General features: G+C 39.2%; 1 protein-coding gene across 6 annotated transcripts in view; it reads left to right on the plus strand.

Moving 5' to 3' along the window:
- sox6 (SRY-box transcription factor 6) overlaps positions 1–24,207 on the plus strand; it is a 122,375-nt gene that overhangs the window by 63,396 nt on the left and 34,772 nt on the right. For 5 of the 6 annotated variants that reach the window (XM_058088518.2, XM_058088521.2, XM_058088522.2 and 2 more), the window contains 3 exons: positions 8,400–8,572; positions 9,942–10,010; positions 21,784–21,907. In XM_058088518.2, the coding sequence (XP_057944501.2) occupies positions 8,400–8,572; positions 9,942–10,010; positions 21,784–21,907 (366 nt within the window). The remainder of the gene's footprint in view (positions 1–8,399; positions 8,573–9,941; positions 10,011–21,783; positions 21,908–24,207) is intronic. The other variant, XM_058088519.2, reaches the window with a different exon arrangement.

Here is a 24,207-nt window from a genome sequence, read left to right on the forward strand (position 1 = left end):
AACACAAGCTGTATTCATTCTCTTGGAATTTGCAAGAGGAAAAAAAAAAGCTTAACATTGTACACTAGCTTTAAAATGTGCAGCTTGAAATCTGAAGCACGAAAATTGTGGCTCTTACACTGTCACAATCAATTTGGGGATGGTGTCTACATGACAGTGGTCGGGTGCACACAGGCGGTCCTGTGGCGAGCAGATAAGTGGAAGCGCTTTAAGAGGAGAACACAGGGCAGGGCGAGCGGCAGCTGAGACTGATTTGAGGCTAGCCCAGCTGTACCTGTACTCCACAGACTCTATGCCTCAACTGGTCATATATATATATATATATATATATATATATATATATATATATATATATATATATATATATATACTAATAGACATAGGAAAGTTTTATTAAATAAGCTCTGCTTTTACCTACTCCTTTTCGGACATTTTGTAGTGTTCCTGTTGATATTTCTGCCATGAAAAATAACATTAATTTATTCAGTCATTCTTTTTCTAGGCCACTTATTCTCATTAGGCCCATATATATATATATATATATATATATATATATATATATATATATATATATATATATATATATATATATATACACACTAATAGACGTGGGAAAGTTTGATTAAATAAGCTCTGCTTTTACCTACTCCTTTTCGGACATTTTGTAGTGTTCCTGTTGATATTTCTGCCATGAAAAATAACATTCATTTATTCAGTCATTCTTTTTCTAGGCCACTTATTCTCATTAGGCCCATATATATATATATATATATATATACACACTAATAGACGTGGGAAAGTTTGATTAAATAAGCTCTGCTTTTACCTACTCCTTTTCGGACATTTTGTAGTGTTCCTGTTGATATTTCTGCCATGAAAAATAACATTCATTTATTCAGTCATTCTTTTTCTAGGCCACTTATTCTCATTAGGCCCATATATATATATATATATATATATATATATACACACTAATAGACGTGGGAAAGTTTGATTAAATAAGCTCTGCTTTTACCTACTCCTTTTCGGACATTTTGTAGTGTTCCTGTTGATATTTCTGCCATGAAAAATAACATTCATTTATTCAGTCATTCTTTTTCTAGGCCACTTATTCTCATTAGGCCCATATATATATATATATATATATATATATATACACACTAATAGACGTGGGAAAGTTTGATTAAATAAGCTCTGCTTTTACCTACTCCTTTTCGGACATTTTGTAGTGTTCCTGTTGATATTTCTGCCATGAAAAATAACATTCATTTATTCAGTCATTCTTTTTCTAGGCCACTTATTCTCATTAGGCCCATATATATATATATATATATATATATACACACTAATAGACGTGGGAAAGTTTGATTAAATAAGCTCTGCTTTTACCTACTCCTTTTCGGACATTTTGTAGTGTTCCTGTTGATATTTCTGCCATGAAAAATAACATTCATTTATTCAGTCATTCTTTTTCTAGGCCACTTATTCTCATTAGGCCCATATATATATATATATATATATACACACTAATAGACGTGGGAAAGTTTGATTAAATAAGCTCTGCTTTTACCTACTCCTTTTCGGACATTTTGTAGTGTTCCTGTTGATATTTCTGCCATGAAAAATAACATTCATTTATTCAGTCATTCTTTTTCTAGGCCACTTATTCTCATTAGGCCCATATATATATATATATATATATATATATATACACACTAATAGACGTGGGAAAGTTTGATTAAATAAGCTCTGCTTTTACCTACTCCTTTTCGGACATTTTGTAGTGTTCCTGTTGATATTTCTGCCATGAAAAATAACATTCATTTATTCAGTCATTCTTTTTCTAGGCCACTTATTCTCATTAGGCCCATATATATATATATATATATATATATATATACACACTAATAGACGTGGGAAAGTTTGATTAAATAAGCTCTGCTTTTACCTACTCCTTTTCGGACATTTTGTAGTGTTCCTGTTGATATTTCTGCCATGAAAAATAACATTCATTTATTCAGTCATTCTTTTTCTAGGCCACTTATTCTCATTAGGCCCATATATATATATATATATATATACACACTAATAGACGTGGGAAAGTTTGATTAAATAAGCTCTGCTTTTACCTACTCCTTTTCGGACATTTTGTAGTGTTCCTGTTGATATTTCTGCCATGAAAAATAACATTCATTTATTCAGTCATTCTTTTTCTAGGCCACTTATTCTCATTAGGCCCATATATATATATATATATATATATATATATACACACTAATAGACGTGGGAAAGTTTGATTAAATAAGCTCTGCTTTTACCTACTCCTTTTCGGATTTTGTAGTGTTCCTGTTGATATTTCTGCCATGAAAAATAACATTCATTTATTCAGTCATTCTTTTTCTAGGCCACTTATTCTCATTAGGCCCATATATATATATATATATATATATATATACACACTAATAGACGTGGGAAAGTTTGATTAAATAAGCTCTGCTTTTACCTACTCCTTTTCGGACATTTTGTAGTGTTCCTGTTGATATTTCTGCCATGAAAAATAACATTCATTTATTCAGTCATTCTTTTTCTAGGCCACTTATTCTCATTAGGCCCATATATATATATATATATATATACACACTAATAGACGTGGGAAAGTTTGATTAAATAAGCTCTGCTTTTACCTACTCCTTTTCGGACATTTTGTAGTGTTCCTGTTGATATTTCTGCCATGAAAAATAACATTCATTTATTCAGTCATTCTTTTTCTAGGCCACTTATTCTCATTAGGCCCATATATATATATATATATATATATATATATACACACTAATAGACGTGGGAAAGTTTGATTAAATAAGCTCTGCTTTTACCTACTCCTTTTCGGACATTTTGTAGTGTTCCTGTTGATATTTCTGCCATGAAAAATAACATTCATTTATTCAGTCATTCTTTTTCTAGGCCACTTATTCTCATTAGGCCCATATATATATATATATATATATATATATATACATATATATATATATATATACACCTAATGACCGCCTCCAAAATGATGACTACAATAAATCAACACCTCACATATTACATTTGCACAAACAAACAAACCGCACAAAACAGTATCTGTCCACTTGCTCCCATATAAAAATGCCTCAGTTAGCATTTTGTGCACAACACCTCAGTCAAGTGTTTGCCCTGTGCACTCAGTTGAAATATGACCCACAGTAAATCATTATTCCTCAGGCCACAGTCGCCAGATGAATGTAGCGGAGTGTTCAACTGTGTGTTTTTCTCCTCTAATGAATTGTACAATTTAACTTGTAGAAATGCAGGTAAGAAAGCAAGTGTTTATATTAGCTGGCATGTGCGTTTGAGGTTTACATTTTAGTGGCTTTCTCTGAGTTTGTATAAATACTGACTTTATAAGTTGTGTACTTGAACTGAATATGCGTATTAATCACTTTTCTAATTTGAAAAACATTTGGATATTACAAAGCTGGAAAAAGGAAAACAAGCTGGAGTGAACATTCGCCAATTCTTTGATTTTGCTTAAATACTGTTCATTGCGTATACAAAAATGTATAAAAAAATTATTATATATATTTTGACACTGGGAAAAAAGTATTCTAATAACTTGTACAATTTTATATTTTACCATATATCCAATTCATCCATTCAAATCCATTTGAATCACACCTTGTATAAAGATTTTGTAATATTCAGGATTTAAATCTACATTACAGAATACTCTCTAATGTTAATAAGACATGATTTTCCCTCAATGAATCACAGCTTCCCAGTGCCAGCAGCACATTTCAATATATAATTATCTTGGTACTCAGCTACGGTATTTGTACATTGAGTAAAGTACACATCCAAGTTTGATTTCTTTAGTATTATTCCTTGAGAAGATATATGGTAAGCTTAGTTGAAAAAGTATTATAATACTATACCATCCATGTAAATGCTTCATTTTTATACATCAACATACATCCAAGTGTTGCTATACTTCAAGAAAAAAATATTATCAAGTTCTCTGTGTAGCAAATATATCCAGTTCTAATGGTGGTGACCATTAGAATGAATGTAACAAAAGTAACATTGAAATCCTAATTGAACTTAAGGTTGTGCAGACAGTAAACTGTTACCTTGAGCACTGCCTCATGGTCTTTGGAGCTTTGTTCACGGCAGAAAACTGTTTATGTATATTATATATAAGGGCACAAGGATCGGAATATCACAATACAGACATAAGTAAATGAATTGCAGAGGTTTTTCTTTATCATGGACCACTCTTTGTTACAACAATCTCTTCATCACATTGCATTATTACCTTAAATAATAATAATAATGCTGTGAAACACAAAGATCAGGTAATGCTTCGTTTTTTTTGTCCTTGTGTGTGAATTTCAGGGTCACTGACAATCATGTGAAGTGATATGTTTAGGCCGAGCGTCTCTCTTGAAGTACCTTGAACAGTGTCATGGACGGGCAGTGGAGTGGTGCAGCTTTCTTAGATTAACATAATTATACTGAAGAGTGTGGCTTCCTCTATCATCAAAATATTAGTCTCCATCACTGTTCACCATCCACATCAGAGCACCACTAGATGGAGTGGACAGTTATTAATAAACACTTCAAATTCCGTGCTATTTGAGAGCATCTGCTGGGGGCACTTAAATCATTTTAATTCTGAGAAATAACCAAAACATTACGATGTATATGTGGTCACATGCTCTTGTTGTTGAAGCATATATAAGGAGACTAACATCAGTATGTACAAATAGTTAAGTGCCTTGAAAAGTCTCTTAATGGATATTTGGAACTTTCTCAACAAGTTTCTCAGGAGGTGAATATTATAGAAAAATGCTAAATAATGGTCTAGTTCCAACGATAGTAGGTTTATTAGCGGATGCTGAATGATGCTGCTGAGTGATGCTTGTACATTTTTGATGGACACGATTGCCACCATGACAGGACTAACAGCTCTTATTTGTATGGTCTTGGGTTTAGGACATTGTGATCCGATAATCCATCAGACTTTTAGAGGGAAGATTCTTTAGCTTGACAATCCTTTTTTAATCCTGTTTCTTAATCTGCTTTTTGTTTTTTGCTGATAAACAATCGACAATAAGGTCTGATGACTGATGGCTTCACACTTGTGTGCATTTGTTTATGACAGGCACATACTTTTTTTTTGACTGAAGGGAGCGGATTGAGGAACGTTCTGCATGCAAGACCGTATAGCTATACAGTCAAGCTGTGTACAGTTCTTGCGTTTGGACTAGGGATGCTCCGATCAGTGTTTTATGCTGCCGATTCAGATACCCATTGTCCATGAGTGAATCATCCGATACCAATCACATGGACAAGTGTAAATTTTGACATTTGTGTATAATGAGTGCTGTTGGCCAGGCTTTTAGGCTATAGGCCTTTAACCCTTGACTTTGGAGGTGAGACCACATTTTCTGTTGGAGCAGCAGGGTTCCAAGCGAGAGAGCAGTCGGTAAACCCGGTGTCATCCACCGAGATAGACTTGGAAGAATTCACTTATTTTTCGGGTTATTTGCTTTAGACTTCTGACTGTCACGTACATACGAGCGAATGTCGTTCAGATTGTGAGCCTCAAAAACTTCAAAAACGGGGCATGCTCGCTACAGGCTGCATGCCGCAGAGCCAGAGGTGATTATTGTGATCAGTGTTGAGATGCATTTATCAGCATATGACGATTACACGGAAATCGGCTGATACTAATAAGTGGCTGATTGATGGGAGCATCGCGAGTTTAGACACATGTTAATGTACTTAGGGTAGACTTATGGACACATCCACAAAAGATAACTTATGACAAACAAAGACATTCTAGTCTTCTTGCACAAAAAAAAAAACAGCTCAGATCTGGTCATAATGGCTCAGCTGTCCTAAGCAAGGGATAGGAAGAGAATAGGGCGCCTTGTGATTTTCCCCCTTTTCACCCTCAGCCTCCCTCGCTTTTCTTCTTTTATTTGTGCCTGAATCTTTTATCTGTGTTATTCAGTCGGGACTCTTCAAAGTAACAAGACTCCTTCTTTTTCCCGGTACTGGACTTGGAACCCAAATTAGAGACTGCTTGATTAGAGCAGAGAGGAGGGAGCCAAAGAGAGAGGGAGATGTGAGTATTGGACAGAACAAATCGCACCCCTACAAAGTGCCTTTTATCCAAAGGCCGCAAGGCTCAAATACCCCCATTCCTCCCTGAGCAACCATGGCTCTGCTTGTTTTCCTCTTATAATTTATTTAGTCACTCGTTGATGTTCTCTGTCCTACTTTGTGATGTTTAAAAGAGGCAGAAATCTGAAAAGGTGAATGTTGAGGGCGACAGAGACTTGTCCTCTGTTGAAATGAACACGTGAGTCTGGAACAGCAGACAGTCTCAGCACACCTTGACTGTTTTATCAAAGAATCACCTGCTGAGCTTGTCACACAGTGTTACCATGTCCAGGCTGACTGCTTGTAGTGTCAGTCTCTGGGCTGTCTGTCCACAATCTGAGGCGCAATGTGAGGAGACATGTTAACAGGCAGAATCCAACACCAGCACTGTTAAAAGCCATACAATATGCAGGAAACGGCCTCTTTTGTCAGGAGACACTGACCACAATTTTCCTCTTCTGCACCACTCAATGAAACTTTTATCTGCATTTTAAGGCTGATCCATAATTTAGACCACAATGCAAGAGATTTGTACACTAACCGATTCCCAAAACACATGCACGCTTACTTTACCTTGAAGCTGGGTATCGCTAATTTTTGTAGTAGCAAAAAATATTTTAAAAAAACGTGTGCAATAACAAAGATCTAACTTGGCAAAGGAAGGAACAAATAGCAGTCTGGGCTTCCCACATTTCAGCTAACCATATCAACAATGGGCCCTCTGTTCGCTATTCTCTTCTCTGGAGTCTGGACAGGACACCAAGTGGTAAGAACCCAGCGGATCCCTTTGCGCGTTTGCGGGGAAAAAATCAAACAAATCCTGCACATTAGTGTACATTGGTGATAATTTCCAAAAGATCTAGTTGTCTATCAGCCTCATCGTGCCTCTGTGATGGTTTACTTTCTCCCTTTCACTTGGCTACCCCTGTTGTTGCTCTCCCTACAGCTGTTATTTATTGTGACGGTTACTGATGTGTATTGCTGATGACCTGTAAAAGAACAGTTATTGACAAAGGTGAACAAAATTGACAGCGATTGTATCAATTTTACAGCTAAGCCATTTACTACAAGTCCAGTTGGATGAATAAGAAGTCAATTCAATCTGCACACGGACCCAATGAATAGCTGCTTTTTGGTGTTTTTTTTTTTGTAAGGAGCATAACTGGTTTATTGCAGCTCTCCCATTGCAGCAAGCAGCAGAGGCAGAGTGAGGCAAACCCAGGTTCACAGGAGCCAGCCAGTAAATTGCTTTGAATAGGTTGCAGAGGTTGACAGGCGCTATTAAGACAAACGGCTTCTCTCATTGGAGAGATAAAATAAATCAGGTGTTTAGTCAAATTAAAATAGTTTGAGTGGAGAGGGCCCCTGGGAGCTCTCGGAGAAACTCAAGACAGATGTGACCAGAGATGAGAGGAAGACACCCAGGAAAGAATCAGCTTCTGCTGGCCTGAAGCCAGATTTGGCTGCACTGTTTTTTGGTACTACTATTGCTTTATACTTGTCCTAATCTCTTTCCTTCCTCTGTCACTTTACTCCTGTGTTCTGCCCAAACAGCTTGTCACACAGGAGTACAGTCGAAGGAGAGTGAGTTACTGTCTAGCCTCTCACTGGCAATTATGTTGGCTGTGTAAGTCAATGGTAGGATCACTTAGCATTGATTACTCGGATGGAGGGAGCAATGCAGTGGAGCTCATACAATCTGTGGACATGTGACCACGCAAGGAGCTGAGTGTATGCATACAAACACTGGTTGTTTGCGGCCGGACTCCATGTCCAGTATGTTAGTGCAGTGACCATAGAATAAAAATCCAAAGCCTCTGCAAGTTCTATATTTTCTTTTTTTCATGACTTGAGCTGTCACCTCAGCGTGATAGCGCCCTGCAGCTTTTTGTCTACGCAAGGAACAATAGCTTGCCTTTATTTTTCTAAACAGGAAAACTACAGGCTGTGTGACCTTACACAGTTAAGTGAAGTCCTTGCCCTGCATGTGGTTTTCTTTGTACTATAAATTGCGTACGATGCTATAGGGCAACACAAGGATTGCAGTGTGTAGAATAGAAACCTCTATATTCAGCAGTATACACTTATCCAATAAAAAAAAATCCCTCAGCTAAGGGATCTCATACACCATTTTTCTGACATCTGAATGTCCACCTTGTTTGTTCTTTCACTTTCACATCTCACATGCCTCCCTGTCCCGTTTTTAGGTACTCCCGAGAGCCTGGCAGAAAAGGAACACCAGCTCTCCACAATGATTAGTCAGCTGATCAGCCTAAGAGAACAGCTTCTGGCTGCCCATGATGAACAGAAGAAGCTTGCTGCTTCCCAAATGGAGAAACAGAGGCAGCAAATGGAGTTAGCTCGTCAGCAGCAGGAGCAGGTACAGTAACTGTTCACCTGTCTATGATTTGTATTGCTGCCTGTATTGCTATTACAGATCCATTTTTTAAAAATAAATAAAATACATTAAATGCATTGCATCTACTTAACACAATATTGAATTTTAGGTCTGAACTATAAATAAAAGCTGACTTCTTACAAGGAATTGTGAATAATGATGACAAGAAGTCGCATTCTATTTAGCCCGTGATACTTCAGTCATGCTCTCTCGCACACATCTGTGCTCTGCAGCAGGAAAAACATTATTATGACTTGTACTAGGAAATGCAATGGGATGTGAGAATTAAATGTTATATAAACACGGACGTCCTCTAGATCTTATAAATTGAGTCCTATTAGAAGGAGTCTGGCATTAGATTTGCGGCACAAATCAGACCAATGAGCCATATTGTACAAATCAGCAAATTAGCAGAGGCCATGAAGTGTGTTAATGTCTGGGAAGAAATAAGGACACAAACTATCCACACGGGCGACACTTTTATTATCAGCAGCCAGCCTAATGGCTATGAGTCAATTATCAGCAAGGAGTTCACTCAGAGTTTTCTCTGTACACTCTTAGACCTTGCTGGGGTAAATGAACAGATCGACCATATACCTTCAAGTGATGCATTTGCTTAAAGTACACTAATAATAGATTAACTCTATTGATTTCTTTTTCAATCCATGATGTTCATTTGCAAACTACCCTCAACTCTGCAGGCTTTGTGGACATTGTGGCACTAACGAACACATGAGGCGTTTTAGTTTTTTTTTTAAATCTTCTTTGAAATGGTAGGAATAGTAATCGAGCGGGGGAGAAGAGAGTGAAAGAAAGGGCGGCCGAGGGAGCCTGTTGAGAGCTAGAATGTCATCAAGCCATCAAGATACAACGCAGTAATTAGCTGTTGACACTCGTGAGGGAGCCAGCACAAATTAATCTTGACACATTTGCAGACGGCCAATATCTTACAGTGAACACTTTGTAATTATATTTAAAAATGAAAATTAAATGACACTTAAAACTAGGTTGTCACGCTCAATCAAGCGGGGATGTAGAAAAGGATTACGATGTGGATGATTGTCACTCAAACATTGTGGGACCTTGGGTTGCCTGTCCTTTAAATCATTTACGATCATTCGCCACCAGTTTGACAATGTGGTTTGCAGTTCATTGTACATTTAGTATATCATATATCAATTATACATAAGAAAATATTTTGATGGACATTCATGTCTGGCAACAAAAAAAAAATATTAACGTATGTCTCACCACAAAACTACTGTCCCTTAACTAAACAGGGGAGACAATCGGATTTCATTCTATCGCTCATTCATGCTGTTTTCCCATCTCATGTTTTGTTTCCAAACAGATTGCCAGACAACAGCAGCAGCTTCTGCAGCAGCAGCACAAAATCAACCTCCTCCAGCAGCAGATCCAGGTCAGTACATGAGTTACTCTTGGCCCCATCCACAATGTCTGCAGCAGAGTACAATAAGTTCAAGTGAAAGACAAGACCATCACTAAAATAGGATTTCTTTTTTTCAAATTAATGAATCACAAAACGCACCACATAGCGCACCATTGCTGGACCGAACCATTTGGTATATTTCTACTCATATCATCTTTCTGTGTCATGCTACGGCTTTTTTACACTAATGAAATGATAATAACATGTTGGTGACTGGGAGGGCTATAGAATACGAAGGAGAATAATTAGCACATCTTAATTAACCAAAAAAAAATGTAACAACAGCTAATGAGTCCTGTCGATGGAGCATCGCCTGGAGGTGGGGGACATGAAAGAGGCTGGTAAATGCCTCTGAAATAAGTCAGTCTCAAAAGGCCAGTGTGGCACACTTTGGCAGAACCTGTGAGTTTCTTACATGCACTGCCATTACGTCACTTGCTTTATTTTTTTTTTCCTTACAGTTATCATTTTCCTTTTCTGCTTGCGCTGTTTGATAAGGGTATGGACGGATGCAATGAAAGACCACCCAGGCAGGGCGTTGTTGCAAGTACTGATTGTACTGACTAGATGAGGGCTTGATGTGCTCAAGGTTGCAACCTTCCCTGGTTAAATGATGTTAATGCAGAGCATGCAGATCAAGATATGTGCGCACACTTTTCCATGCACCCCCCTCCCCCCAACCTCCCAGATTTTTTTTAACAGGCATCCTCATCGTTTTTGTGGACATCTTTGCACAGATAAACAATATAATATTGTTACAACAGTTTACTAGAATATTTTTGTTCTACTACTGGGACACCAAAAATGCCCTGCTAAGGGCTTTTTGAAAATGAAAGACCTGTTATCAAGATGTTCTCGAGAAGCTCCCACAGCACCTTCAACTTCAACAGTGGTCTATGGATTGAAAAAAAAATCCATATTTCAAAACATATCCAGCAAACACTCTTCAATGAAGCACACTACTGAGTGCTGGTATTAGTGATTTCATGAAGGGTCCTTCATTTGTGTTCAGTGAGCATGTCGATTTTAGCAGCCCCTACTTTGGTCACATATTTAAAGGCTAATGACACCTGAAAAATCCCCTGGATGCATAGTTTGGAGAGTGAGATAAGGGTAGTAGTCCTAAATGTTCATTTCAAGCACTTACATACATATTAATAATTATCTTGCAAAGCCAAAGTTGAGCCACTGCCCATGTCCGTGAAAAAAACAGACACGGCCGATCATGACATAATAAAAACCACAGAAACCTCTTTCAATACCACATTGTTTAAAATCCAACACCCTTCTCAACATGCAGTGTGGTGACAGAAGAGCCAAGGCAGGCAAGGACAAGTCAGTGGTATTTTTTTTTTTTGGTGCCATTCTGCTTTCATTAAAGCTGCCCTAAAAAAGCCATTTTAATACATCACAGCTTTGCCTTAATTAGCCGTGTAAACAAGCTTCTAGCCTGTATGTCAGAGACCTTTAGCAAAGTGATGAGTGGTGTTGAGGGATCCAGTTACTCTGCTGCTCGCTCGGAAAGCATTAAACTTTATTGAAGACCTCACTGGCTATCAAAATCCTTCTGTTTTGACTTCGGGGAGGAAACTTAAAATAATGCATATTGCCAGAGGCATCATATTGATGAGGAATCAGTGGCAATCGTAAACTGTCCGAAACACAGGTACTGTAACCTGAGACTGTTGTTGAAAAGCTACACGTCTGCTTTCAAGGTTTCTTCTTTTCTTGTACATGGATCGAAGAGAATCTGACAGAAGTATTTTTTTTTTGTTTAGTTCAAGATGTTGCCAACAATGCAGTTTAATCAAGCCGCTGCTCTTTGAATAGCTACAAGTCTCTTCATCCTGTCTTACTGTTGTTACAAGAGAGGCAGAGAGATTTAGTCTTTGTAATTTGGGATTACAATGTCACTTGTTTTAAAGATAGCAGATGTTTCGATTGCAATGTTAAGGGCTTATTGAAAACGTCAGCTTTGTGTGTTTTCCCTCAGCTTGCCTGTTTTCTTCACTCAGTCTATCCTTGCGGTTGGCACTAATTCAATCCCACCATAAGATTAGCTCTGACTTGATTTAGTGGAGAGTCGTTGAGGACTTTATGCCACACATGTGACAAATAAACAGATATATTATCAGAGAACAGTTGTTGTGAAAACCCTCAAAATGTGATAATGACGGCATGAAAAGCTAAGCGATGATGAGTAACCTATTGTGTTCCTTCTATTGACCTCAACCGCAGTGCCCTGTGCATGGCTTTCTATTCCACAACAACACACAGTTGCATGCGCATACCCACATCCACAAAGATGACAACACAGGACACCACACACAGATACAAACATCAAGAGAATAAATAGTAGCTCAAAGGTCAGGCTGAACTTTATCTTCACAAACAGACTAGAGAAAGCAGATGAAACGGGAAAGCTTTTAATCAGAATTATATGAATAAAATTGCTATTTTTTTGTGAAAATGGTAATAGAACAAACAGTGCAGTTTTAAAATGTCACATAGCATTTCCTTCCTTAGTCAACTTTTTAATTTTTTTTTACCCATTCATCTCCTCTCCAAATACATCTCTCTATGGTTAGAAAACATAATCTAAAATTTCCAGTGTCCCATTTGAACTTTCTGCCCAGAGTAAGATTGTCTGTGTGTGTGTTATTCATAAAAAGGACAGTGAAGATGAAAGGGAGAGATGGAGCGTTGCACTGATGTCCTGGAACGCAACAGCTTTTAAAGGCTTCCTTAAAATTGGATCTTTATAGTGTGGAAGCTAATAACGTCAATTTGGATTCATCATATAAAAAAATATTGTACACTGAATCAGCCAATTGATGTACTATTACTGTTCATTTCATAACAAAAGGCCTTAGTAATGGAGAAGCAGTGCCCTTTACTTTCTTCTTCAGTATGTTCAAATTGAATATGCATTTAATCCAATGCAAGTAAGTAATTTCATTCTCCCTAGTTGCCAATTTAAGAGGACAAAGGCTTCAAAAAATGATATGGTAAATATTTTAAACCAGTCAGATTAGTTTAAATAAACACAGGCTGTATGTTAATTGCACAAAGATAATAGGGATACTTTGTGTGTTCTCAGATGCGTTTGTTATCTCGAAGGCTAAAATGAAAAAAAAGACTCAAAATAGACATTGTTAAAAGAGAATCCGCGAGTGCCTTAATTAGCACAGTTAGATTGGAACTGTTAGCATCATAATAAGAGAAAAACAGAATGAGGAAATGAGAATGTGTGTGCATGTGTGAGAGCCTGTTGTGTGTTGATGATGTGCTTTCTCTTGTGTGGAGAAAGCCTGCCAGTAGGATTATGTGGCGGCATTAACAGCCTAGTCAGACACACTTGGCCTTCACCCAGGGAGGCTCAGTCCAGCCCGTTCAGCCCCCATTTAAGGAGACTGTTAGCTGATGAAGATGTGCACATGCAAGAGGGAAGATAAAAGAAAACCATGACCTGACTCATTAGCCCCTGTGATTTGATATATTGACACTTGGATACAAACAATTCCCTTTAGTGGACTCTACTGACGGGGTAGGGATCAATTTAATTAGTTATGAAATGTGACTTATTGTGTGGAAGCAGAAGAAATGCTAATGTTATATAGTCGTGTGCAAATTGAACAATAAAGCTATCCTCACACTGTTAAGACTTAATCATGCATTAAAAAAAGGTGGGGCAGAAACAGTCTCTGCAACGTTCACCGAGGGTTGGCAAACGAATCGGCCTACTTAACACTAATTGTGTGCTAAAACTCATTTTTGTTGCAAGGATACAAACAGACGAGCTCCAGAAAAAGAGGTTGTACTTCACATTTCTCCCTTGTGAAATGTGAAAGTCAATAAATATGCATATAAGGTGGGGCATTGGTTAAATGCCACACCTTCTTGCCTCTACAGGCAAGAGTGTAGGTAAACACGCCCTCATTATTGTCATGCATTACACAATAAAAGGCACGCTTTGTTGCATATGCGTGTATTCAGACACCTCAGCAGTTTAAACACCCATAATTAAGAGTCCCCATTTGAGAAGTGCCACATGAATGTGGGTAATGCGTGAAATCACACCTGAGGGTCTACTTAAAATAAGTCACCTAAGGGGTTTGTAACACAGATATGGAAAAGGTTCATTTATTTAGTATACCAGCAAGTCATACCAATCATCAATTCTTGGTGGGTGGGTACATTTTGAAAGAAACGGTCCTAAATAATGATAACGCATACTTCACATGCATGTAGAAAGAATTAAGTGTTAGAATTCTCCTTAGGCGTAACGCATAAGGATTACAATGAGGCACCTGTTTTCTTACACCAGGAGTGGGCTGCCTTCAGTTGAGTTAGAACACATCCCGCAGTGTGGAGCTGATGTGGTTTCGCCCTACCGATATGCATAAACCCTGTTTTTTCAACTAATGTTGTGCAAACTGTTTTGTCTTTGCCTTGGCTTTACATGCCCATCGTATTCATCAGTGGCTACACTCACACATGGAGAAAGCTTTGCATTAATAGGATCCACTGTGTACAGGGGGCGCCAGTAGCGTGAAGGGGCCGCGTGTTTTCTTAGGGCTGGGGGTGGCAAAGCAAAGCATTCAGCCCATTGCCAACGTAAGAAAGGAGCTTCTTGTTTTTCGGGTGGAGGAGAGTCCAAGCATTCCCCAATTGGGACACCATGAATGGGTTATTTTTTCTTGCAAAGTCTTCCATCGGAAAGAATGATATGAATTTAATTTGTTGGTCTTTATCAATAAATTATAACTGTTTGGTTAGTACATTTTTGCATTCCCTTTGTAATGACTTCCAAAATAGTCAACTCTTTTCATCACTCTTTTGTTGGAATACTGGCTACTTTCACTTCTCCTCCTCAATGTGAATAATCCATGTCAAATATACTTTAAAACCTTTCTGCACCCCGACAACAGTGCATTTCCACAGAATGTGGACGTATGTGTGAGATAATGATGTAAGTCTCAGAGACACTAGTGGGTTTGTTTGTCTGCTCGCTCTTTCTCGTCATTAGAAATGCTGTTTGAGGGGGGGTCCCTATGGATCTGCCGTGTTCCATGGAAACCTTTATTTCATGGCGAAATCTTAACTGTATATTCATTCAGAAAATCTAATCTCCATTGCAAATCCTTTTAAATGTAATGTCAAAATGATCTGTTTTAAAGGATGAAATAGAGAAAATATATGTCAGTGTACCCACAGATGACATACATTGTAGTCAAGTGATGGAAAGTTTGCTATTTACAGTAAATTCATTGAATTGCATAATCTGAAAAATGCATAAAATTAAAGCAGAGTGCAGAGATGCCATTCAGTGTACTTGAGCAAACACAACCCATCACTTTTACTCAGAATTCTGATGCAGTGAGGTGGTGTGATGGGGAGGAGTGCAAGGATTTCAAGTGCTGTGTGTGTGTGTGTGTGTGTGTGTGTTTGGCGGGTCAATGGGTTGGTCTTCCCTGCTTTCAAGCTCCAGTCGACGTAATACAGACTTATTGAAGTGGCTGTTCTCCAAGAAGGCTTGTTTTACTGTGTACGGACTTAGCAAAACAAGAAGTTCTCTATTGGTTGTTCCCTCTGGATGGCCTGACCTCACTACTCTCAAAATGCGTGGATTTGCTGCACTTTATCCTGAGCAGCACTTGGCATAATACACACAGGCGCAACTGATGTGCAGAGTCACACTCAAACCTGAGCAAAGACTATCTGCTCAGAACCCAAATCGGTCAGTGGAAAGACTCTGGAGCTTGTTTATTTGTTCTTGATACATGACTTAAAATGTCATATGGGTAGGAAAGGGTTAGACTCTACTACCTCATTTAGTAGATACAAAGATCCGCAGCATCAAATGTCTACATGTACATATGTACATACTATTGTTGAATGTGACTGCTATGTAAGAATCAGTGAATAATCAATAGTCATCTGCCTGGGAGGTGGCCTGTAGTCAACAACTATGGTTAAAGAGCTGTTGGTTGTCACATTTAGGGTCAAATTCTCACACACAGGAATCAAACCTTCCTTCTGGGAAGACACCCAGGGGACACAGTGGTGAGTGTAAAACATATCCCGTTGTCTAGTGTCGAGTGCTGCTGCTTCCCTACAATCTCTTTACGTTTACCGTAATTTCCGGACTATAGAGCGCACCTGATTATAAGCCTCACCCACTACATTTTTAGAGGAAAATCGATTTTGTACATACACAAGCCACACCTGTATATAAGCTGCATGTGCCCACAATAAAACATGTAAACATATTTACAAAGAAAGACGGTACACAGAGAGAGTTTTCAAAGTTTTAATAAGATAACTTAACAGTAATAATAATATAACTTTCTTCACAAATGGTGCCTGTGACGCGGCAGTAAAACGGTAGCAACATGCTAACAACACGCTAGCAACACAATAGCAACACAGTATAACAGGTCTGGTAAAACAGGTCTGGTAAAAGAACATACTGGTAAAAATCACAGTAAGCCGTCTTCATCTTCCTCCTTTGAACTGAAGCCATCGAAGTCATCGTCCTCATCGTCCCCGCTGCTGTTTGTAGCGTCTCACCATCGATTCGTTTATACCAAGTTTACGTGCAGCAGCTCTGTTTCCTTCTTTATCGGACAGCTCGATTGCTTTTAGCTTGAAAGCTGCGTCATATGCCTTTCTTTTTGCATTTTCCATGATGAGGGTATGTTCACGCTAATTTCATTTATGCACAAGACAAAAAGTTGCAGTCTTCCTCGACGCATATATTCCACCGGTCTTCATCTTACCTTTTCTACTCGAGAGCCCCTGGCGGCCGTTAGAAAAATTACATGAATTGGCCGCATCACTGAATAAGTTTGGGAAAAAAGTAGCGGCTTATAGTCCGGAATTTACGGTAAATGGGACTCACAAAAAGGTGATTTCTTCTCACTCACAGCGTTTGCGGTTCAACTCACTGGAAATCGGAGAGGGGGGGGACGAAGTGCGATCTCTCAGTTCTTCCAGCAACAGCTGGGTGAAGTTACAGAAAATCCCTCCCATAGAATATGTGAAAACGAAAGTGAGAGCTGGAGATATGACAGCTAATTACGTGTGAATTCATGTATTGAGATTTTCTTTATTATTTTTGTGTGATTGTGATCTTTTTTTTCTTAATCATTTTTGTAAAATTACATATCAACATCTTGACGGCAAGCCCCTCAAAAAAGTCACCTTTTTGTCATGTAATGCTTCTGCTTTCTCAAACTCTACTCAAAGCAAATTAATTCAGATAATATCTAACAGAAGCATCAGTGTGAGAGGTGTGTTTCCGGGTGTCAAGTGGCAATTAATCAGGATATTAGACACAGAAAGTCCTTTCAAGCTAATAACCATGAAACATGAGGGTTAAAGAGGCAGGAGAGTTTTTTTTTTACAGCTTCTTTATCTTGTTAACACTCAATGATTCTGACAGTAAAAGCAACAACTCCTCTCCTCGTTCTATTCACTTTGCAGTCTATACAGAAGCCAGTGTGGATCAGTGCATGGATGTTGAAGGGGGGGGTGAGGAGGGTGGGGCTTAAGGCCCCTGTGTGCTTTGAAGAAGCTTCATCAGACAGTCGGAAACATGGGTGCTGACAGGAGGCCCAGGCCAGTGTTGTACATCTCTATTTGCTCTCAGCGTCTGGGAGATGTGCGTGTGCATGGCTGTTGTGGCTGACTATTCGAGATGAGCCGTTATAAACTCGTTGGTTTTCGTATCCGGTACAGATAATTTTTTCGGATAAGAGTATGAAACAAGTACATTTCATCATTATCCATATTCGTGTTTAATAAGGCTTGTTTTGCATTGGTCACACTGCCTCCACTGTATTAGGTTTTATTCAGCTTACTTCTATTTCGGTTTATATCTAAAGTTACTTGGTAAACTTGTCTCATAACGTACATGGTGCATTTGACAATACAGCTTTTTTCCTTTAAATGTATTTCTACCTACAATAGAAGAATATTGTTCATTTTCAGTTGGCAGTAGACAGACAGCGGTAACAGTAACTGATTGACTGCTGCATTGACTGGCCACAACATTAGGTACAGTAGCTAATGCCTATGCCTATGGTGAAATATTACAGTTTTACAGATCAGTTATACATATACACAGTACACTAGTATATGGTGAAATATAAAGAAACTTCTGATCATTCATTCATTTTCTATACCGCTTATCCTCACGAGGGTCGCAGGGCTGCTGGAGCCTATCCCAGCTGTCTTTGGGTGGTACACCCTGGACTGATCACCAGCCAATCACAGGGCACATATAGACAAACAACCATTCACACTCACATTCATACCTATGGACAATTTGGAATCGAACTTGGCAATCCTAGCTGTGGGGCCTACGCGCTAACCACTCGACCCTAACTGCAGCCCTAACTTCTGATCAATCCAAGTAAATTTCAGACTGAAAATATTGCACCGACATAAGAAACGCCCACATGTGGTGTATGCCCCACCCACTCTGAGTACAGATATGCGTATAGATAATTTAGATGTGTGAAGAGATACGCAAACTACTGCAACAGAAGATTTACTTATTCACAATATACAAAGTGTACCAATAGAACAATGTTGCACTCAGCCGACCGCTCTTTTTTTATGACGTTAAACCAAACTTCTTCTTTATTGGTGCTCGCTGACTTCTTCGTTGGTGTTCATGTGTATTTCTTCTGGTGGGTCAAGTGGGAGAGTCGCAATGTTAGTGTTGGTTTCCATCAAAGCTTGAGACTCAATCACCAACGCTAAAGTACAGAGTACAGCTCCTGCCAAATACATTGTAGCATGTCTTACATAACATTCTCCAGGGATCGCAGGGATTCTCTCAGACTTCCTCTCGGCTTGTAGGAAGAGGGGTACAATTGACCAGTCATTTTACATTTTACTCATTTCGCTTCAATTTGAGATCATTTGAGCAAAAATTGACCGTTTATATTAGACTGTGAAATTATGCAAATTATTTGGTACACACAGTATTTAAGTACTTATCTATATCTTGACTTTATTTTACAAACCAGCATTAAGGCAAGTAACAAAACACATGAAATAAAACCTGTGAATGGACTGGATAAATTGTCTTTGAAAGCAACCTGATAAACAACTACACAAGCTTTCAATACGCTCCTTGTTCTGTTTCCCTGCCTTACAACTACACGTGGGTTCTATTACTCAATCAGTGGCATCTCCCGCGAAGCCAAGCAGCTTGTGCGCTGGTCTGCTACAGACTTCATCGGGTCATCTGAATTGATGATATATGTTGAGAGAAGGGGGAGCTCCCCAGGAAACCTCTGCTGGAGCGCGTTCTGGCAGAGATGAGGACCTCAGCCAAGTCTGTGTGACTGATCACTACAGATGCTCCTCTTCAAGTATTCAGAGTCAGATCCTTAGCGCTGGGTCTTAAGGGACAAACAATAGCACCTGTTCCTCAAAGATTGCCCACTCATGGTTCTTTAATGAAGCTTGGGGGGCAGATGGTGTGAAATTATATTATCCAGTTGTTAGCAGTGCTAAGACAAAGAAGAGGCGCCAGCACAATGATGCCGTTGTATTGACACGGAAAAAAAGGAACGACACCGTCCAAGTACACATCTGCTCATCTTCATTATGTAGCTCCTCCAAATCATCTTGGCTACGCATTTCATTGGCACATCTACTGTATCTCTCTACATCCACTCACTCACTACTTCTTTTCACGTTCCCTACTTTGAAAACTCGGAGTTATGCTACCATCTCTACTGCAATGTGCAAGCACTTATAATTGACCGGCCCAGTAAGCTCCACTATTTGTTCCCACCTTGATGCTCCTCAGCATTTGATTTGCCTGGCTCTGACATTAGTTGCTGCTTATTAAACTTTCATGCTTGAAGCTCATTACTGCAAATCACGTCCATTCATTTATTTTTCCACCAGTACACATTAACTCTCAGTTTTGTCTGGTTAAATCCTGTATATTTTGCACCATATTTTAAAAATGATTAAAACTAATAAAAGCTGATAACCTGAAATAAATTATATTTAATGTTTGGAGTTTTAATGTTGAGTTTTCCTCATTAATAGTTATATCCTCTAAGTTAAGCAGTATGAATTAAATTGCAACATTATGTAAATTATGTAAATGCGTCACTTTTCATTGTGAAATGTCATACTTCCATGTTTATCTGCTCAGAATTGGATAATTACATCTTTATGACAGGGTTGCACAAGCAAGAACTTTAAGTTGCTCAAGAATATTTTTTATACCATCAACTGTTTTAATTTCACCAACCATACGATACAAGGAGGTAAAAAAAATCAACAATGAGGAAAATATTTGACAATAAATGCTGTTATTAGGGGCTGTTTTATTCTCAAATGAATTGCTTCAAACATATAAAGTACCATTTTCTGAATACACAAGGTGCACTTTCAGCAGCAGAACCCATCTGGTTTTAGTGTCCACATAGCCAGACAGAGAAAAGCTGTGTTCCCCAGTGTATCCCAATCTGTCACTGGCCTCATGTTATGTTATGACATTAATTATTGTGTTTTTCCATATGTTTCACAAAAGTGAGGCCAACATCCATTGCTCAACCTTTCACCTTGGAAATCCCTCTATAAAGCAATTATTTGTCACAGCATACTGTAGTTGTTTCAGGTGATAGAAGCATTGATTTTAGAGCACACATTTAGACATACATGAGACATGAGACATTCTATAATTGACTTGGATGAACTTTTGGAAACGCTCAGCACCTCTGGATGGATCAGTGTGTTTGTTGTATGGGCTGTATGGGCTGAAAAAGTGGAGATCTTTGCAGACCATAATCAGAACAAAAGGGGAAGGTTGCTGCTGTTAGCACACTGATTTCATGCCCCGATGCAGCGGCAATAATTGCACCCAGCCCTGCTTTTATTGCAAGTTGATTTTAAGGAGGCTTGAATGGTGAAACATTCTGTAAAGTGTTTATTTTAGGGAATGACCTTTATTAACCCATTTTCCAGGCAGGTTCCCCTGAGGTGGCTTGGCCCGATGCTAGATTAACCCTCGCAGGGCCATGGTAGCCAGGCTGCTCCCCATCAAAGATATTCAGGAAGCAGAGAGTGACAGTAAGATTGGACCTTGCTGCATGTGTGCAAACCCCCACACAGCACTTTGGAGATATAAGCTGTTCACCCACCCTTGACACAAGCGGGGAGTTTGTGTTGATATTCCCTGTAGGGAAGTCAGCAAATGACTGGCTGGTGAAGGTTAATATGAGCCTGCAACAGGCAGGCAGAAAGTAAAATGAAATACATCAAGTGGAAGGCACCTTTCAGCTGCCTGCTGTTTTCTCATGTTGTTGCAGAAAAATTTACTACACGCCTCAAAGACTTTTTTAAAACTTTCTATCAGCATTTGAGGTGTGCCTAAGAATCTCTGCCGTGTCAGTCAGGGAGCCGGTGGATGCTTCACACAACATTTACAGTACTTCTCTGCAGAAGTCATGAAGACAGATGATGGAACAATACGTGCAGCCTTTGATGTCTAAAAGCCAAACTGTTTTTTTGGACTTAGGGTGGGCGTAGATCTGCCAGGTAGTGTGTGAGTACACTAGGGTCCAACATTGCCCCAGAGCCCCCTGTCAGCATGCGTTAGGGAGAACTGTGATCTGGACTCCCCCCAACCCGAGTGTAATCTGTGTTTCAGTGTACCATGCCTCCGCTTAGGCCTCTCTCTGATCTCCGCTCTCTATCTGTTCAGCAGGTCCAGGGTCACATGCCTCCGCTCATGATCCCCATTTTTCCACACGACCAACGCACTCTGGCAGCAGCCGCTGCCGCCCAGCAAGGCTTTCTCTTCCCTCCCGGAATGTCGTATAAGCCAGGTATGCTTTGCAATTTAAGCCATTTCATCCCCCTTGTGCTTTCCCGACACATGTATCACATTCTGCCATTGGCATTTATTGTGTGCAATTAAGCGTACCTAACAAACAAAAACTTGCTCTATACTTGAGATTTAGGTTCAAGGAATGTTTTAACAGATATGGAAGCTATGCATGATGGATTTTCCAATGAGAGGAAAAAAAACAAGAGCCTTTTTATTGTTGTATGCTACTATTTAAGAAACAGTCTGACAACTATACATTATGGGTAATGTAAGAAACAGGTTTTCTTTAGAATAGCTTTGAGAACTAAAGAGGGGAATGCAGGTTTACTTACCTGTGTAGAAACGTAATCAATCTCTGCAAAATAAATGCGTTCATTCTTCCTTTCTGTATCTTGATCTTGGCGGTGTTTAATTAGTGACAAACTATAAATAGAGTATCTTTACTTAAACAGGCTAGTTTTGTCTTCTCAGTTTTGACAAAAATGTTATGTCCAGAACAAAGCAAGTCCTTGTGTATTGAAAAAGTCAACCAGAACATGGAAGATGACTGCTCTCAGCAGAGGAAACCCAAGGAAGTCAGCAGGTTTGCAGACGAACATTAAAAGGTGTGGAAGTGCAGTTAATGAATTAACTATAAAACCACAGGATGAAATGTCAGCTATTTTGGAACTACGGAGCCATGACAGCCTAAACAAAGTGCCTGAGGGAGAGTCTTTTACCACTGTGCTTTTTGCACATACGATTGACATAGAAAATGTTTTAGTTCAAATAACAGAAGCTATTATGGAATCATGGTCAGAGGCTGCCGTCTATATGCTTGCTGCATAATGCATGACTTCATGAAGAAAAATAGCTAAGGGAGTCTGGAAATGACTGTTTCGGAAGAGGTATTTCAAAACATCTATTATTTCCCACTACCGTCCAATACAATATACCCGAAGAGGACAATGTTATCACACCCACCTGCAGTGTATGCAGTATGCTGCCGTGGTCTTTTTCTTCGACGGAAGTGGCCAAGCATTCACTTCTAAGAGTAAAGCGCACTAATCTGATGTTATCATTATGAGACAGCTCCCAGGGACCACTGCTTATTACCCTAACCCTGTTGTGTTCACATGGCAACACAGTCACGCAGGCACCGTGGCGGTAAGTCATCACCCTATTCACCGACTGTGCTCAATGGCCTGGCATTGTGCGGGAGACAAGCACAGCCTTTCAAGAAGCAGATCATCTTTTAAACAACTAGGACTTTTTCCACCCCATCTACGCTGTTTACTGAGATATCAAAGCATTCACTCCCATGAAGCTCTCATGTTCCTGCAGGGTGACGCCACACTTTCTTTTCCACAAAAGCTGGCATGAGTTAACATCACATCAAGACAACACCAAAACAAGTTCTCACAGTTTTTTTCTTCATGCAATTTTAAGTCATTGTACAGCTTTATAATAATAATGGACTTCAAGTGAAAAATTGTGACGCACCTCCACAAGCCTGGGTTGTGTGACTAAAAGTGGACTACATTTTGGATTACGTTTTATTTATTTATTTATTTCAGAATTGTATTTATTGGAGGGCGGCACGATGATCGAGTGGTTAGCGCGCAGACCTCACAGCTAGGAGACTCCCCGTGCATGCGTGGGTTTTCTCCGGGTACTCCGGTTTCCTCCCACATTCCAAAAACATGCTAGGTTAATTGGCGACTCCAAATTGTCCATAGGTATGAATGTGAGTGTGAATGGTTGTTTGTCTATACAGTATGTGCCCTGTGATTGGCTGACGACCAGTCGCCCGAAGACAGCTGGGATAGGCTCCAGCACCCCCGCGACCCTAGTGAGGAAAAAGCGGTAGAAAATGAATGAATGTATTTATTGGAGAATTACCAATTTGCATTTTCATGCAAAAGCTAAGCAGTTCATTTTTGAATTTTGTTCCATTACTGTACCATAAATTAAAGTTTAAAAAAAATACTCGTTTCAGCAATGACACTGAGCTGGGACAGCACCCATCCAGCTGAAGTCTGTGTTCAGCCCATGTGCTGAATATAGGCTCATTTAGGACATGACCCACCCCCCCCCCCCTCTAGGTTTCACATGACATCTAAAGACATCCCGCTATTTATTATTCCCAAATAACTACATCACAGGCACAACGGAAAGACAAGGGAGAAAGCGATACCAAAATAAAGGAGGTGTAGAAATAACCACAGTGCAGGCCCGTACATCCAACCCAGCACTATTTGAAACCACTACTGCCATGTGATTTTATTTGCCTCTAAATGGGGATTGAATTTCCATGGC

The sequence above is a fragment of the Doryrhamphus excisus genome, linkage group LG13 (assembly GCF_037039965.1).
Source record: "Doryrhamphus excisus strain RoL-2023G ecotype Guam linkage group LG13, RoL_Dexc_Guam_v1.1, whole genome shotgun sequence".
Taxonomy (NCBI): domain Eukaryota; kingdom Metazoa; phylum Chordata; class Actinopteri; order Syngnathiformes; family Syngnathidae; genus Doryrhamphus; species Doryrhamphus excisus.